Here is a 19,261-nt window from a genome sequence, read left to right as displayed (position 1 = left end):
ATTAATATGAAAACAGAGATAATATTAATAGTCAAAATTGTACCACGTATGTCAAACTAAAAAAACTTTATACTCTATATAAAGGATTGGAAGGTTGAGGTTGAGGTTGAGGTGATGTGACATTAAATTAACTTAGACTGTTTTGGATAACATACTTGTATATCATAAACCACCTCAATCAACAATGCATTAACCAAATTAATTAGTTTCCTTAATATGACCAAAATGGCAATATGACTTTTTCCTTTCTTGTGATTGGATTCTCCTGTTTGCATTATTTGTATCTCAGTGCACTTATGATTGTTATTAACCATACTTTACTCGTGCCATAAATTGAAATTGAAGGGAAATAAATCAGCTGAGTAAATAAATGAATACATTTAGATAGTATGTTTGTAGCTGTTAGGTTGAATTCAAGAACATTAGTTGGTTAAATGGCCTGGCCCTATAAACGTCACTACTAAGCATAATTCATCCCAAGTCCATATCTATGTTGAAGCTCAATGGTGACTTAGGGCCTGTTCTGTTCCGTTGAAATTCAGTTCAGTTCAGTTCAGTTTAGTTCAGTTCAGTTCAGTTCAGCTCAGTTCAGTTCAGCTCAGTTCAGCTCAGCTCCTAATTTCCTTCTCTTATAAAATATTCATTTCAGTTCAGTTCAGTTCAGTTCAGCTGAGTTCAGTTCAGTTCAGTTCAGCTGAGTTCAGTCAATCGGAACAGGCCCTATATCACCCCTCACGTGTCACCGTTATTTCACACTTATTAGGCACTTGATGAGGCATCATGTCAATGTGTCACTAGTATCATACTATTATTATATGTCATCATTGACACTTATATAGTTGAACTTATAATCTCGTGTTTGTTGGAGCAAAAATAAAATGAATTTGTTATGCATTCCTAATTTAAAATTACTTTTTAAAAGTTAACACCAACAAAAATATAAATTGAGAGTAAATCAAACATAAATTCAATACACCATGTATGTAGAGGACTTAAGCTTGTGAGGTGATTAATTCCCTACCATTTTCACAAATGAGCTTTGCTTATGATCTAATTTGTCATCTTGTAAGACAGTAGTATTAAAATACAGTAAGATATACTTGTAAGAATATTTAATTGATACAGAGTAGAAATTATAAAGAAGAGAAATGATAATAAGATGATCATAAAAACTTAACTTTTGAGATCAGATCCTCTGTGCAACATAGAGTGGTACATTTGCACATTCCCAATAAAACAATAATACGAGTAATAATTTTTGTAAAAACAACTGCTAAACGACCAAATGATTATAATCGGGGCCCTTTTAGAGATGCAATAATATTAATTTACTCATAAAACTTTGGAAATTTTTAAAAGGAATTGCCAATTTGCCAATTTGGCATATGGCCCCCTTTTGTCCTCCATTACCGCCCTGGTGTTCGGAATTTCGAATGGAATTCTAATACTTCCTCTGTTCTTTTTTACTTGACCTGTTTTTTTTATCACGCTTGTCAATGTAAAACTTTAACAATCAATAATTTAAATTCTCCAAAAGTAAAAATTATAAAAGTTACTTCCTCTGTTATATATTATGATAGTTCTTGTTAAAATTATAAAAATTAACGGTCAATAATTTTAATTCTCCATAATTAAAAAATATAAAAGTTATATATTATGATAGTTCTTATTAAAACGAATTCAAAATGATCCAACATGAATAAGTTTTTCCTTACATATTATTCACAAAACACGGTCAAAGGAGGGATGGTGAATAGTGTAAAAGTCAAAGCGGGTCAAGTAAAAAAGAACGGAGGAAGTATATATTATGATAGTACTTATTGAGACGAATCCAAAAAGATCATACATAAATATATTTTTTCTTACATATTATTCACAAAATACGGTCAAAGGAAGGGTGGTGAATAGTGTAAAAGTCAAAGCGGGTCTAGTAATAAAGAACGGAGGAAGTACTGTATAACTATATGTTAAAAAAATAAAGTAAAATGTCAAAAAAAAAAATTACAAATAAAAAAAAGTTTATGCTTGAGTTTGTGAGTAAATTTATTGTTTTTTATTGTTAAATAGTACCTTAAAATTAAAATAATACCGGGTATTTATTAATTTTTTTGGCCATATAGTCAAAATTATGAGAATTGACTCCAACTTTCGTTCATGAAAACAATTTTTTTTATTTTTTATTTTTTTTTGACAAAAAGATATTTATAATTAAAGAGCATACCTAGGCTAATTGAAAGGAGTAAATATAAAATGTGGGTACTAAACTTTGCCCAAAGTTGCAAATTGGGTACTCAACTTTGCTTTGTTGCAAGTTGGGTACTAAACTTGGGTATTGCCTGAATTTTGACCTTTAACAACAGGTTAACAGGTTACTAAACATTAATAACAAAAAAAAAATAAAAATAAAAATAAAAAATTAAACTTCAATTGAATTAATTAACCAAAAAATTCATCTTTCCCCAATTTTCTCTCTCCTATTCAACCTTTTTTAGCTCAACTTTCTTTCTCTCCGACCTTAAAGAAACTAATTCAAGGTGAGTTTCGTCGAATTTGTGGGGTTTTTATAGTGGATTCCGTTGAATTTGTGGGGGGTTTCGTGAGTGCGTTTCGTGGCTTGGGTTTTGTGAGGTTGGTTGGAATTATGAGGGCGTTTTTGCGAGGGTGTTAGCCTAGGTTTCGTGAGGGTGGTGGCCTGGGTTCGTGAAGATGGTTGGATTTTTTAGGGCTTTCATGAGGGTGGTTGAATTTGTGGGTTTTTCGTGAGGGTGGTCGGATCTGTGGGCATAGGATTCATGGAGGTGGGAATTTCGTGGGGGTGTGGATGCAGTGGTGCTGTGGTGGTAGTCAAAGAAAAAAAAATTGTTGATTTTTTCTACATTTTTTTTTTGTTGTTTAGTTGATTTTTTCTACATAAATGGCAATTCAAAATCTCCCATATACTAAAAACATTAACCAAAAGTAAAATACCTTTCACTTCAATTCATTATCCCAGACAACCTACCTACTAAAATTTAAAACCTCATTAACCATTTAAATCAATTTTGCATCTTCAATAGTTAAAATAGATAAACAAAGAAATTTACCTCCACTAAAAATTGTGCTAGTTGTAATCTGATCATCAGCAAAAAATTCGCGAAATTAAATAAAAAAAAACTTTGAATTGCACCAATAATTATGTGCAAATATCAAAAGTAGAAATGTTGAAAATATTACTGCATAATTGAAAAATAAATGGAGGTTTGTTAATGGAGGAAGAGAGAAAAGGAGGAGAGAGAGAAAGAGGTTGAGTTATTTTAGTTTTTTTCATTTAATAGAATGCAATATGGTAACCTGATAGTGTAGGTTACTTGCCAGAAAAGAAGATTCAGGCAGGTCATAATACCCAATTTGCCAATATTGAAAGTTGAGTACCCAATTGGCAACAAAGGCCAAAGTTGAGTACCCAACTTTTATATTAACTCTAATTGAAAGCAATAAAAAAATACAAGAGCTGGATATACCTTTTTGTGCGTGCCTTATTGTGTTTCTCCATAAAATGGTGCCTTATTTTTTTCTGAAACAAATTGTGCCTTTTCCATGTTGGACCAATTCATCTTTACTACTACATCCGTTTCATATTATGTGCAACATTTACTAAAAATAGATGCTACATTTTATTAGTAACAAATATTTCTTTCCTTTTATTGGTTGTCATTTCTCTCTATCTCTCTCATCATCACATGCTTTTTTATATTTCTCTCTCCATTTACCACTCACATACAAATTTTGTATAGTAGTCGTGTCAATGTTTTTGTTGCACATAATATGTAACGGAGGTAGTATATATGATGATATGTTTATGATCAACTGATATTATCTACAAAAAAAATTACGAGTATATGAAATTACGAAGTATGTGAAATCTATCGAGTTAAGTACGTACAAGTACATTATACTAATTTTGCCAAAGGAAAAGAAAAATGTGATCGAATAAATAGATGAATAGAGGTTAAATTTGTTCCAACATAATGGAGTTCCATTCAACGCAGCTTAATTAGTTGACGTGCAGGCAAGTAAATGTTATTCATAACCTTAGACGTGGTCTTTGTCCAGATAATAACTACTATATGTATATTTATGCAAGAAAAGATGATTTTTTTTGGCTGTAATTGGATTCACGAGATTTTTCACTGATCATAACTTTAGATACATGGATATAATTCATATTTATTTTTATTTCTATTTTTATTCTTATTTTATTTTTTATCAAATCATATATCATCGAAATAATAACACAAACTTTCTCAAACTTTATTTCTCTTTCAACATTTATTTTTAAGGTACTGTAGAATTATTGAAAAGCCTGGGAGTAGATCATACGTACGTATAATAGAGGCACCAAAGAGGTCAAGTGTTTCCAAAAGCTACGAGTCAAAAAGTTTTGGGCAATTTTAAGAAAAGCATGTGAAAGACTAAAAGCAGACATCCTATTAAGGACATGTTCTGATTTACTGCTGAATTGAATTGTTTATGAGAGCAGGAATTTAGGAACTGAAATTAAGCTGAAGTGAATAATTTCTAATTCTATTTGTCTGTTTTTGTACCATGATTGAGGTTAGGATTGAGATAATTAACTGGGTAAGGCCTTGTTTAGTTCAACTTATATTATTTTTACTTATTTCAGAAAAAAAAAAAAAATTCAGATTAGATCATCGTTTTATACGTGCAGTTTTTATGCTAAATATTTTTAATTTTGTAATAAAAAAATTTATGAAAATTACCTATTAATAAAATACACATTATGAAGAATCTAACAAGACCTTAGTTGATACTCCCGGGCCTCTATCCCATAATACATGACACTGTCAAACATTGCACACGCATATGCAATGCACTAGTTTGATTTTATTTTTATATGATTAAATATTAATAAAAATTATTTTCAACATTATATTATGAAACTTTATATTAAAACTATCTAACAACATATTTTGTGATAATATATATTTTTATTATGTTAGCAAAAAACTATAGTCAAACCTAATGCATGAATAGTGAAAAAATGTCCAACGTTTTATGTATTGTGGCAGGGAGGGAATACATTTTTTCTTTATAGATCATCGTACATTTAAAGGTCAAAGTTTGGTCAGATAAGTTTAGATTAGATCAGATTAGACCACATCAGATAAGTTCATATAAGTAAAAATAAGGTGTACTAAACAAGTCCTAAGTTGTATGTCATTTTTTTTCCTATTGTTTCAACTGATTTCTTTAGTATATGCAAGATTGGAGTCACGTATAGGGATGAAAATTTAATTCGAGTTCGATTCAATCCGAAGGAAAAAATCCGATTCGAATCCGTTTAAAATTAGTCCGAATCCGAATTCGATAAAATAGATCCGAATCCGAATAGGAGGTGGATCGGACTTGGACCCTACGCAAAGTCTGACGGAGTCCGGTCCAAGTCTGAATACGAGAGTATAAGCATATGCTCTATAGCTTGGGACAATTATTTGCTTGTTTTGTAGCAAAATTTTGTTATGTAACTTAGTTTATAATTTAAATATGTTATGTTTATACTTTAATTGGTATGACAATACAAGCAATTATAGGTATATAACATTACAAAAAAGTAAAAATAAAAAAAATATTCGGATCATTTCGGAGGTTCGTATAAACGGACTGGATTTGGATCCGAGTCCAGGGTCCGTTTATTAAACGGATCGGATTCGGATTTAGCCACATCCGACCCGAATCCGATCCGTTGCCATTCCTAGTCACGTACAAAAATTAAGGTCATTTGATCCTACTTTAAAATAAAAAATAATGTAATATGATAACACATTAACACTCGATGTTATTTCTGAATCCGCCACTATCAGTTCTATACAACTAATTTTAAAGTTGAGTAACTTCCAAAAACTACAACTATTATTATAGCGTGTGTAATTTATCTGATTGGTGTGGCTCTACCCGCTCTAGCTTAGAGTATATCAGGAGTATATTCTGCCATCTTTAAATAGAAGCTTATCATTTCATAGCTAAGAGTCACCTCTTAATTTTTCCTTCTTATGATCTTATCAAGAGTCAAGTCAGTCAACTAAGAAAATTCCTTTATTAATGCTCTAAATTGTTTGTAATAGCTTTATTGGCACACTATGAACCTTTGACATTGACTTTCTTCCGTTTCCTTAATATTACAACAACTTGTTCGATATCATCGTTAGATTTCAATTTTTGATTTCACAATTTGAAAGGTCATATTATGCTAGTATAGTCATTGTATTAACTTGAACTTAAAATTAGTCGCATTAATATTTAATAATTTACGGCTATTCACTTTATCATTTCTTTAATGAGTCATATAATTAATACACCAGTCAAATTTAACATAATTGATCACAAATTTACAAAACATTTAAGGTCTGTTCTCATTGACTGAACTGAACTGAACTGAGATGAACTGAACTGAACTGAAATGAATATTTTATAAGAGAAGGAAATTAAGAGCTGAACTGAACTGAACTGAACTAAATTGAACTGAACTGAACTGAACTGAACTGAACTGAATTTCAACGTAAGAGAACAGACCCTTAATGTATGTAATGGGCAAACACTCAAATATGGCATACTTTGTTGTCCCTTTCTTTGTCAGATTATTTATATGAAATGAGGACTTCTTACACCAGAATAATGTGATCCTTTCAGTCTTTCATTTTCTTCTTCATTCAGGTAGTTAGATGTTTGTTTGATACAAAGAAAAAGAAATTCATATTTCCCTTGACATACTTCTGACTCTTGAGTCATTTATTCAACCTTGAAAAATATACGGTCCAATTGATCCAATTCGAATATTTGTCTTTCCGATTAATATATGTAATAGTTGAATTCACTGTAGACACAAACTTCGTCAATACACAACTTCAAAAAATTTGGTCTTTTAATACATAATAATAGTAAGATCTACCATTTGTAGGCCAATGATTATAACATACCACCTAACAAAATCTCTCGAGAACAAAACAAAATCCTCAAAAACATAACTTTTTACAACATTTCTTTTCTTGTCCACCTATAAACCAAAGAATACTGTATTACACAACAAACAAACAAACAGAGAACTACAAAACAAAAACTAAAAGGAATCAGAATTTCCCCAAATATGATCCAAAGCTTGAACAACTCCCTCAAAGCTACTAAAATTAGAACTAACAACATCAACTCTAACCCCTAACCTCTCAGCCCCAGAAGCCGTAACAGGCCCATGGGCCGCTACAACAAGCCCAGGCCACCTCTTCCTCACCCCCTCCCAGTCCAGCCCATATTCCCTCAAACTCTTCAACAAACCCTCAACTTCCGCCGTACTTGTAAACACAAGCCCATCTAACTCATCCAATTCAACCAACTTTTTCACACATTTGGGCCCAGCCCATCTCGTCTCATACGCATTGACCCGAGAAGGAACCCAGCCCATTAGGCCCAAGTCTCGTATAAAATCCGGCACAACGGTGGGCTCCTCAAGGCCCAAAACGAGTGGAACGGGGCAGAGGACTTTCCGGCCCAGCCCAGGCCCGAGTGAGTCCACGAGTCCACTTGGGGTGGGGTTGGAAGGAAGGATGATTCTGATATTGTCTGAGTTAGGGGATAAGGAGGAGATGAAGTCAGGAGTAAGAAGCTCGGCGTCTTTTCCGAGGGCGGAGATGATGAAGTCTTGGTCGGCGGGGAGAGGGGGTGGGGAGTGGGAGAGGGCGGTGAAGAAGGCGGTGATGCCGGCGCGTGAGGTGAACGCGACGGCGGAGAAGTGGTGAAGGAGGGAGATGTGGTGGCGGAGAGAGGTGGTGGTGGCGGTGGTTTGGCCGACGATGACGGTGGGGCAGGATAGTGGGGTGAAGTTGTGGCGGTGGAGGAGGAGAGCGAGTCGAGAGGCGTAGTTGTTTTCGGGGGTGGTGAAGGCGACGGTGCGGGTGGGTGTGAGTTGGGAGTTAATGGTTATAAGCATTGTCTTTATTTTCAGAGAGTAGAGAGATTAATGGTGGGAAATGGAATGAGGATATGAAGTTGAGTCTGTTGGGTTAAGTTCATAGTGTGGTGTAGCCTGTATGGTCGCATGGGCAATCAGGCAATCATTTTGTCAGTCAGGGTTTCATACACGTCTACCACAAGTTCAAGCAGGAGTAAAACGGATACCCTTCAAAGGTTGTGCGGAGTATAATCTAAAAAATCCACTCGTACTTATTACGAGTATTAGCAAGTGACTCAAGTATTGTTTTTAATTACTGTAATACTCGTAGTTCTTACATTATGTAATTTTATTCAAAAAGCAGATGTTAGAAAAAATAAAAATCTAGATGCAAAAAATAATTGTATACCTGGTAAAACATAAGATTATAAGGGCTATAAGCCAAGAATTTACCATGGAGCAATAGCCAGTAAAATTGGATCAGTTGAATATTGGGTAACAAAGTTGTGGTAAATAATTAAAGATCTTCAATCTGTATAACTTCAAGAGATTTCAAATTTTTAATCTCTTTGTTTTGAGATTGAATTCCCATACTGCCGCAGACTCTCCAAGGCGATTTGTATCTTCTCTGATATGTTGGAGTAGAGATATCTCTGAGCTACTTCATCTAAACCATGAGGGGCGATGCTAGGCCATCCAAGCCTTGGTTCTGATTCATTATGAGATTCTGATAACGCTATCTTCCTCAATCTAGGAAGGTCAAATTCTATTGGCTCACCAACAATAATCTTAATGTGCTTGTTGATGAGTGGAAATGGTGGTCTTCTACCAAATATGTAATCTTCTGGCATGACCTGAATAAGGAAAGAATTGCATGACGCTACATCCCCAAAAGAAATAGTGAATAATCTCTTTCAGGAATTTGTTGATCACCCCCTCTTTTACCTGATGGAAACCATGGTGGAAAATTGGTAAAACTATCGGTGTCACTGGGGCACGGGTAATAAGACTAGCAGTTCCCCATTTTAATCTTCTTATTGGACCATCTTCTTGAGACACTTTCCCTTCAGGAAATGTATGCAGCTGAAAGATCAAGATAATTATCATTACACAAAGGTAGTATTCCATGAATTCATAGCTATGGAACTTAAAACTCTTAAGACCGCTCCGTGACAATTTTTTTTTTTACTCAACTTCTCCTTGAATTCATATCTATATCAAATAGTTAGAAATACATTCCTCTATCTCAAAATACATTAAACTTTATGAACAATTTCAATAACATTTCATACAGCATGACAACATTAAATACATGTAAAAGCAATTAAACCCTATACCAGCCAAGTTTTACGGTTTTACCTATAAGCAAGTGACCAGTACTTGACAATAGGAGTAGCCCAATATATCTATAAACATGTTGATTCAGAATAATACTATAAATTCTTGAGCAAAAATAACCAAGTCCTAACACACTTGTAAACAAAGATCTTGTAAGCCTTCATATACACTTCCATTTTGAAAAATACCATGTTTCAGTTAGGAAATAAAGTTCACTAAGTCATAACTATATATTACATGGGAAACATTATATATACTGGTCAAGGCAATATGTAAATCTATTCAAGAAGATTGCCAGGTAACAAAATGACAAGACTATACCCATTCTCCATCGCTTAAACGCTCAAGTGCCTCATTCATGTGTTCCTGATAAATTCCACCACCTCTAGTTATAGGTATGCATTTTCCTGTGCAATATACTCGTTCAGAAGAGAGCACAACTCAAGCGGACTTCATGCATGCAAATCTGCTAAGGCTAAAGAAAAGTTTCAGACAGTCAAGAACATGTATAATTTGAAAGTAGTAACAATGATGTATTGCAATATGTTGTAAATGATACTTTGTAAATCATTGCTTATCGTTAAAAACAATAAATGCAACAAGTAGAGCCAAAGGGATTTATGTGATACTAATGCAGCATCTTTCAGGAATAAAAGAACAGGATTACAAAATCTCACTTTGGCATAAAGCCTAACACAAATCTTCCTTGATAACATGAGGAAGTGTGCAATTCATAAGACCGACATTAGTAGAATAATAACGGTTCAAAGACAGGTCATTATCGCCAAAGTCTATTAGGTATTTAGGTTCAAGATGTTCAGACCCATGGGTAAATAGAAATATACTTCATAAAAGCCAAAAATGTAAAAATCAAGAATAAGATACAGAAGGAACTACTTATATATCGAAAAAGGAGAATATGACTCAACCATCTACTGAATACTGCGACTATGTTTTTTCATTATGTTACAAGTCTCCATTTCCCAAGAAGTTCATTGCTTCCGAAAACCTCTCCCAGATAGAAACACATTATTCATTTATACCTACAGAAACAATTCTTTTAATATGCCCCTAACATCGAAAGCCAACCAGGTCTGTGACAATATAATTAAATCATCACCCATTACTTTAACAGTGAAGTCTGATACTAAGTTCACATTATCAGGCTAGCTTAAAGCAATTAGGTCAGAAGCTTAAATAATAATGAAATAGATGCCACAAGATTGTAAAAAACAGACAGAATATGCATTTATCAAATACATAATGACAAGACAGATAGGAGCCATAGCCAGATAATACCAAGTCGAAAAAAATAAGACAGCACTGTATTTTTAAAGCATATATCTTCAGCAGCAAGTACCCATCTCGCCAATTTTGCATCAGTTATAGGAAAGCCCTTGAATCCCCACATGAGTGGATCATCCAACCTGTCAAAATTTACAGTTCCATCAGTCTAAGCGAGAACAGTCTCTTCTAATATACAGGAGCAAGTTGAAATCCAACTACAAATACAGGGCAGTAGAAACAAAAATACTGGTTTCCCTCTATTTCCTTGTTCAGTTCTTTTCTATAGCCAAAGCTTTTCTTAAGAATTGAAGTCAATCGTAGTAGTTATAAACTATAACAGATCATTTCTAGGAAGCAAATTTAATTTATGTTAGAACAATAAGAGAAAAGTGGCAGCACACTGAAGATGAAAGAGAAATTTCAATGGTTCTAGCAAGGCACTTGCTTGCAAACTTTATAAATCCCAAGTTACTAGCTTGATCATTGGAGTTGAAATGATAAATTAGCTTGACAAAAAAATTGGCAAAGGTTGACACAGAATTAGTTGACAAAAGGTCAAAGTGGGACCAATACAAATAGCAAACTAGTTGCTATGCATTGGGAAGTAGTTTGATTTTATGTGGCAGCCATTGGAGTTGCCCTAAGCTCCCTTCTTTGAGAACCAAACTTTGCAACTCCATCTGCCAAAAACTAATGATATGACATGGTCAGTTTAACTTGTCATATTACAAAAGATTTCAATCTATTTCCTTTTCTACATAGCTTGCTATCTAAATGAAATGTATTTGTCGGTAAGTGGATGGCTGCCATTCTTCCTTTTGCCAACATTATGTAAAGCAAATTAATTGCCAAGCTAAATCCACATTTCAACTCCAATGGTCAAGCTACTAATTTGAGACTTATAAAATTTGCAGGCAATTCCTAGCTACACCATTGTAGCTTATGTTTGGAGCAACTCTAATAGTTGCCTTCCAGCTTATATAGCCACAACATTTTCTCATGCTACACAGCCTACACCATTTCTAGCTATTATTTATTTATTGAAGGGCCATTTCTAGCTAATTTATGCTCTTATGTTTAGCTAATTGTCAAATAATTCTTTAATATAACTTTTTCACTTAATAAAAATAATCTAGTTTGTCAAACAAAGATAATCAATTCTTTGTGCTACAATGGGTTGGCTAATAGCTCCAACTTCATAGAAATTGCAAACAAATGCCTCAAAACAACCATCAGGAGTTGCTTTTATATCACTTAATTGTAAGTAGATTTAAAAAGCAAATCATAAACCATTACTATTATTAGAAATGTACCAACATTTTACGGGCGTTCTAAAATACTTTGACAGATAATTTTGAAATTATATACTTCCCCTATGCGACAAGAGAATATAAGAAGGCATTCTTTATGCTAAAAAACTGGAGCCTAAACTAAAAAAAAAGAATCACATGTCCTATTAGGCTATCATGTTTCTCATCTTTTATCTTCCTCCCTCCTAATTTAGCCAAAGTCAAACCTACTTGATCAGAAGTGTATATTTGAGTTCATGACAAGACGATATGAAATTTGTTCTGCATCATAGATGAGGAAAAGTGAGACAAAAGATCCCTATAAGGCTTGAAACAAAACAAAGAGGTGCCGGGATCAATCACCCATTCAGCCGTCAAATGGCAACAAGACTCTGGGTAGTTGTTAACCAATTGGCATCACTCAAATACACAAATGCCTTCTCTAGTTCTAAACCTCTTTACCTAACCAAGGAACCAAAAACAGTCTGATGCATCTTCAATTGTTCAATATGTCGGTTTACAATCGTTGCACAAAAGAAAATTAAATTGATCAAGTCGAGATGAAACTGAGCAATCAAGCAATACAAAGTCTCAAATACACCAGACAAGTTATAAATCCAATCATCCATAACCCCAAACTTTCAACATTCTACATTTCCACATAAACTTTCCTGCACCTTTTCCCTCCAAATTCAAACAGCAATAAACAATCAAACTATTTTAAAGATCGAGCTTAAGTAACAAAACAATCATACTAATCATAAAGGTGACATTCGATATTTAAGGACCAAAATTAGGGTTAGTTCCTAAATATTAATGCTGCAACAAATTCAACAAAACCAATTGAAAATTAAACTGAACAGAGGAGAGAGAAACAAACGTGGACATATGATTGCTGACGGTGAGAAGAGGAACACCAGGAGGACGAGATCGAACGAGATGAAGAAGATTATCGCCATTGTGAACAGTGGTGGAGTTGAAAAGCGTCACCACCGCCTTGGCAAAAGCGCCGACAGAAGTGATGGTTAACTTCCGGGGAATCCCGCAAAAGTGTGATGCACGCGCCGCCCATTCCAGAGTTCTCCCCTTTCCCATTTTCTCTCTCCTCGCCGAGTATTTGGGGGAAGTGGCGGAGCACAGCGGCAGCGGAGGCGGAGGAGTGAGCGAACGACCGCCTAAACCCGTGTAGAGAAGTCGGGGAGTTGGTAGTTATTATTGATTTCGGGGGTTAGGGGATGGGCCATGGGCCATTGGAGAAGATTTGAGCCATACCAAAATTATTAAGGCTGCATTGAATTCACCCATACCCATACTACCAAACCGAACTGACAGACTATATAAATCGATCATCGATTTCAACTATTAGTTTAAGGTTTTAGTTAAAATGGTCCTTTAACATGGTATTAGATTCAACGTTTTCAAGTGGATTATTTCGCGCTGGGCATGAGGGGGTTCATGTTGCATCCACACTTCAAGCCCCAAAAAGCTCTCATGTGAAGGGGTGTGATAGACTATATAAACCAATCTTGGAGTTCAACTATCAGTTTAAGCTTTTGGTTGAAATAATCCCTTCTAACGGACTTCAAAATTCGAGTAATTGTACTAGATTACTAGTATAACTAGGAGTGAGCAGAACAGTGTACCCTGTTAAATTTCTTGAAATCGGAATCGAAATCTGTTACGATAGGTTCCTAAAAATGAGAAACGAAACTGGAACTTATTGAACAAGTTCTGAAAATTGGGAACCCCGTGTTCCGATTTAGGTTACCCTATATTTTACCATATTTCGTACTTTTTTGCAATTTTTTTTAAATAAATTGTAGGGTTATAAATTTACAGTTTGCAAATATAACAAACCAAAAATAGTTGTATACCACATTTAATACATATAGTTATAACAATTATTTTTATTTATATTAAATACAAATTGGGCTTAGGTAACACTCTTATTAAGGTATAGGGTACCCTATAGGTTTCGTTTCCAAACAATCGAGAATATGAACCGCAACCTGTTGCAACAGGTTCTCTCTTTTACTACCCAGAACCGAAACCTCTTGTATAGATTTCGGTTCCAAAACCTGCGGTTCTTAAAAGATTCCGGTTCCGATTTAGGGTACCCAGAATTTTTGCTCACTCCTAAGTATAACAGTTTGGGAGTGATAATAAAAGAAATCAGGTATGGTAGTACTAGTAATATGTTCTCTGAAAATAAATACTTCTACTTGCATTACTTACTTAATGAGACATTACATTCAAATCAAGATCTACAAAGCCGTATTGATCGAAGTGATAAACTTGTACTTCCTCTCCTACACCGTCGCGCTGATAATTTTATTCAAACATGTAACAACTACATAACATGACTTCTGTTATTTTGTGATTTTTGGAAGACTTAAGAATGAGAGTTGTGAACTTGACCAATCTTCCCAGATTTGACTGCTGGTGTTGGAGGATCAAGTTTGACTTCCCGTACCGTGCTCTCTGTGTACACTTCACGACTCTGTCAATTGAAATTTGAAAGCAACTTAGCTTTTACCATAAAATCTTAGTTGGAAAAAAACAATAAATCTTTGTATTGGAGGTAATCTATATAGCAATGTTAATAAATCAAAATCAAAATATATATAACACGTATGTAACATGTTATTTCTTGACTTGTGAACTTTACTCATCAATTTAAGGAAATAATCAACACAATAATACCTAATTAGCTTGTTATTGTGCCGATTTTACTACAGTGACTAATAAGAATCGAACCCTTACTAGTTGACTCTCAAAGGAAACATAAGAGAAAGAAATAAAAAGGGTAAGAAATTAAACTTACATTAGTGATGGAAAATTCATGTTTTGTAAGTGAAAAAGAGGAGACATTGGAGGTGGACATATTTGTTTGAGAGTGCTCAGCCTTCTTGTTCTTACCACTATCCATTTTCACCTTTCTTTCTTTTTCCTTAACAATGATGGTGGATATGTAACACACTTATATATAAGTTATATAACTAATCTACTTTAGTCTTAATCATATTATAAAATCCCGTTAACTATATATATCTTCATAAGATCTGAATATAAGCATTAAATATATTTTTCTTAATTAATTTAAAACTGAAAGTCTATCGTATTTCAAAATTACGTATCGATTGAGGATTAGTGTTAGGTGATTCTTGATTTTTCTTTTTAATCTTGAACTGTCATTTTCCTATTAACTGGTTGCAGTTTGACCAAGTATATGATCCGTTGATCATACCAATAATTGACCTAAAAGAAAATATGTTTATAATAGCATGCATTTAATGCGTTTAATATTTTAATCACAAGCTCATGCTTACTAAGCATGACTTTTCTTTAAAAATAACTTTAATGAAACAATGATTACGCAAGAAACTATTGAAGAGATAACAACAGAGTCGTACAATAGTTTCTTGTCACGTGAAAGGATCATCGACAATCTTAACACAATCGCAACAAGTTAGGTCTACTATTGTTGATTTGTTGGCAAAACAATACGAGTATTATTTGTTTTTTTTTTTTTTTTTTTTTTTAAATGTATAATTATAATATTAAATACGTAGGACAGTTTTGCAACGGGTATAGTAAAATTATAGCTATTATAAAAGCAAAATCTACACCATTGATTATCATTATGCAAATAAGGGTCATTGATTTAAGTTGATCCAATAAAAAATAACCAAAAATTATTTCTTTAACTGTTTTTCATTCCTTATTCCACTAAAAATAAACTGGAGTACTACGAATGCTTCCATTGGCTTCCCGCTTTCATTGATGTTTTATGCAAAGTATGAAGAGCCAAACAATCCACTTAACATCAAATCCATCAATTAGTGCCATAAGTTGATCCTATCCAATTTTTCATGTATTTCGTATTAAACTATCCCGTGTATAAAATTTTATGGCAGTTTTCCATTGATTGTTTGGTTATACTTTAATCCTTATCCATATTAATTGTTCTTCCATAGTTATTTAATGGAGATTTAGGTTGAAGGTTTGAATACTTGGAAGTTCATCGATGGCAGTGAAAGCAGTATTTTCCCCCCAATTAAAATCAAGAAATTTTTAAAATTATTTATAATTTAGAAGTCAAATATATGAATAGACAAGATTAATCATTAATATTTAAACGGTTGAGATTGAAAGTAGTTATAGTGGCTTCATTTTGAAAAGTCTTCCATGTTGATTAATAATCGATATTATACGAAGTATAATTTAGAAGTAAGTTCATAGTAGTTAACTAATAGTAAAACTATAAACACAAGTACAAAACAGAATACTTCGTAGATATACTATAACAAGAGCTTCATGAGACAGATGATGTACTCACACATATAGATAATCACGTAAGTACATAACACGCCCATCAAATGTTCTACGTTACGTAACTATATTACGGAGTAGTATATTACAATCACATCCTATCAGTTCAAATTTATTCTGTCAATCTCTCCATACTAAAATCAAGATCTATATTATTGGATTACATGCATGTTAAACATATCATGCACTTAATAATTACTTGTATTATAAACTATTTAACAAGTATACTAATCAAATACAAAATATAAATTGATACATAATACGGAGTATATTACAAAGTTGATCAAATTAATATTTGTAGGTTTTTTTTTTTTTTTTTTTTTTTTTTTTTTTTTTTTTTTTGGACAGAAATATTTGTAGTTGGAATATTCATAATGCATGCAACAGAAGTTTGTCAAGCTTGAGAGCTGTGATGTTGGCCATTTCTTCCTGCTTTGATAGCTGGTGTTGGAGGTTTGGCTTTCAATTCTCGCGTTGTGCTCTCAGTGTATACTTCAACATCTCTTACGACCTATAAATTAAGGCAACTACTTAAATCTATTAAACATAAAATTCGTAATATTATTACTAATCAAGACTTTTTCTATGTATGTCAAAGTAATTATATATAAAGGATTTTACGCATAAAAAATTAAAAATTAAAATTGTATTGTATAAAAAAAAGGTACATATTAATACCACTATTACCTATTTATTATATACAACTTTTGATTTTTTATATCTCACAAATATTACCCAAAAGTTGAACATATAATATGTATAGTAACCGAGGTAGTATTAATTTTACATACACAACATACACGTATAGTGTTGAGAACTTACGGTGGAGATGACAAGTTCATGCTTTGTTAGAGAGACATTGGAGCTTGGTTTTTTTGATTGAAAGTGCTCCATTTGACTATTCATTTCTCCCCTTACTAATATTTTTGCTCTCTAATAAATCTCTTAGGATGAATGATGAGCTTTACTCATATACGATATATATATTGATAAGAAACGATCAATAATACAAATATGTAATTATTATATTACACGCGTTTTAAAAAATAAAATGATTGTCTTAGGTTAGTTGAGTGTTTGACTAATAATGTACATGCAACTTCAATTCATCAAGCAGTGGTTCATTACTTTATTAACAGCAGCACAATGCACATACATGATGCATGCAAATCTCGATTGTTTATTGTTTTAAAAGATTTTAAAAAAATGTAACTGATTAAGGAATATATTGGAAAATAGTACATGTATACATCAAATTAAATTATATATTGTCTAAGAGCTGATAATTGAATAATGGAACACAACAAGAAGGGCAAGGGTCTATGGAACTTGCTTGATTTAAATTGTAGACTCGATAGGATGTAAAAAACCTTAACTACGGAAGATTTTAACTCAAACTATAATGGACAACGCCTTTGTTACAATTAACCTACTCCAGAGTTTTTGCTTAACTCAATATGCTTAGTAAACAAAATTAAGGTACAAACTAAGTAAAAAGGTCTCTAAATTACCCAAAGAGCCTTTCGATTTTAGTTATAGAGAGAATCAAATTGTTCTCTCAAACAATTGACTTTTGTTGACTTGACTCAAATTGAAAACTTTTCACTTGACACACTTAGGCACAACTTGATTGAAATACTGAAATACATAGGCTCTAGCTTCTCCATTGATCACAACTCGATGAAAAGATTAATAATATAGTATAATGCGTAGTTATATATGAAAGGCACGTGGATTGAAATCGAGAAATTGACTTTAAAAGGTTAAAAGATCTAATCACAAATTCAAATTTTCGATTACATAAACTTCAATTTAATTAGCAGCCGGAAATTATATATCTTCTACAACGATCTAGCCTCGCTTACTACTCACTAGTTTAATAAAATTTTGGTAAATCCAAAGTCTTTGTGATGCTGATTTTTTTCCATTTTATCTCTGTTGTTAAAAAGTACAAGTAATAACAAGTACTCCGTACCATATTATAAATTAAACTCCATACATAATTTCACAAAATACTTTATGGGTTTTTCTAAGCTATGCCCTCAAGGTTGTTGAGTTTCTAATGTGTGCCCATGCTTTTTCAAAATTACAAGTTGTGCCCTCCAACTTAAGTTGTTTAATCAACCGTACCATCTGACTTAAACTCGACGTTAGAATTGTAAATAAATAGAAAGTAATAAGAAGCGGATGAGAAAAAAGAATAAGAAATACACCGAGAGCTTGACATATCAATGGTTGCTTTTAAAAGAAAGAAGGAAAAACATATGAGAAAATTTGTAAAAAAAATGTTAAATGTTAACCTACTTATATAACTCTAACCCAATTTGGGCATGAAATTTCTCTCCAAAGAGTGGTAATGAACTGTTAACACAACTACTAACATTGGATTAACGTTATAGGGTACGGTTGAATGAACACCTTAAGTTGGAGGGTATATTTTATAATTTTTAAAAAGCATGGGCACACCTTAGAAACTCAATAACCTTGGGGGCATAGCTTAGAAAAACCCATACTTTATTCATTTTCGTTATTTTGCGATTTTACAATAAAATGAGAGGACTTATGTGATACAAGGAAATATCTCGAAATAAAATAACTCTCTTGAAGAGTTTTTGTTTAACTAAAATATGAATATCTGATATCGTAGGTTGTTATTTCTCTACGAGTATAATTATTAGTTTGCATTTAGATAGAGGTATAGAGCTGTCAATTCAGGTAAACGGGCCGGGTTTAGGTCGGGTAATAGTGGGTCGGGTCAACTCGGGTCGGTCGATTTGGATTAATTTCATAACATATGCGGGTCGGGTTTAGGTTGGGTCATGCTTGAGTTGGGTCACGTCGAGTCATACTTCTTATCGGGTTAGGGTCCGATTTAGGTAGGGTTAATAACAGGTCGGTTACATTCGGGTCGGGTGAACAATAGGTCGGGTTTAATTCGGATTTTCACGGGTTAAAACGAGTTAGGGTAATTCACGAGTACGAGTCGGGTTCGGTTCAAGTCAATAATTTGTGGGTTAGAATCAGGTTGGGTCATTCTCGGGTTTGAGTCGGGTTCGGTTCAAGTTAATAATTTGCG

At 33.3% G+C, this 19,261-nt stretch overlaps 2 protein-coding genes across 2 annotated transcripts; both read right to left on the bottom strand.

Moving 5' to 3' along the window:
* Positions 1–7,114: 7,114 nt before the first annotated feature.
* On the bottom strand, positions 7,115–7,978 carry LOC145637921 (uncharacterized). Its single transcript, XM_081688924.1, has one exon. It carries the CDS (start codon positions 7,976–7,978, stop codon positions 7,115–7,117), a length of 864 nt encoding a protein of 287 aa, XP_081545050.1.
* Positions 7,979–8,328: 350 nt separating this feature from the next.
* Positions 8,329–13,146, bottom strand: LOC145560216 (N-acylphosphatidylethanolamine synthase-like). The gene is made up of 5 exons (XM_081621475.1): positions 12,734–13,146; positions 10,577–10,704; positions 9,599–9,684; positions 8,885–9,022; positions 8,329–8,793 (listed from the first exon to the last, which is right to left on the bottom strand). The coding sequence occupies exons 1-5, from the start codon at positions 12,946–12,948 to the stop codon at positions 8,500–8,502; spliced, it is 861 nt and encodes a 286-aa protein (XP_081477601.1). The 5' UTR covers positions 12,949–13,146; the 3' UTR covers positions 8,329–8,499.
* Positions 13,147–19,261: the final 6,115 nt, after the last annotated feature.

This window comes from Chenopodium album, chromosome 1, assembly GCF_948465745.1.
Source record: "Chenopodium album chromosome 1, dcCheAlbu1.1, whole genome shotgun sequence".
Taxonomy (NCBI): Eukaryota; Viridiplantae; Streptophyta; class Magnoliopsida; order Caryophyllales; family Amaranthaceae; genus Chenopodium; species Chenopodium album.
The sequence above is the reverse complement of the archived record's forward strand: the minus strand, read 5'-3'. Positions and strand labels throughout refer to the sequence as shown.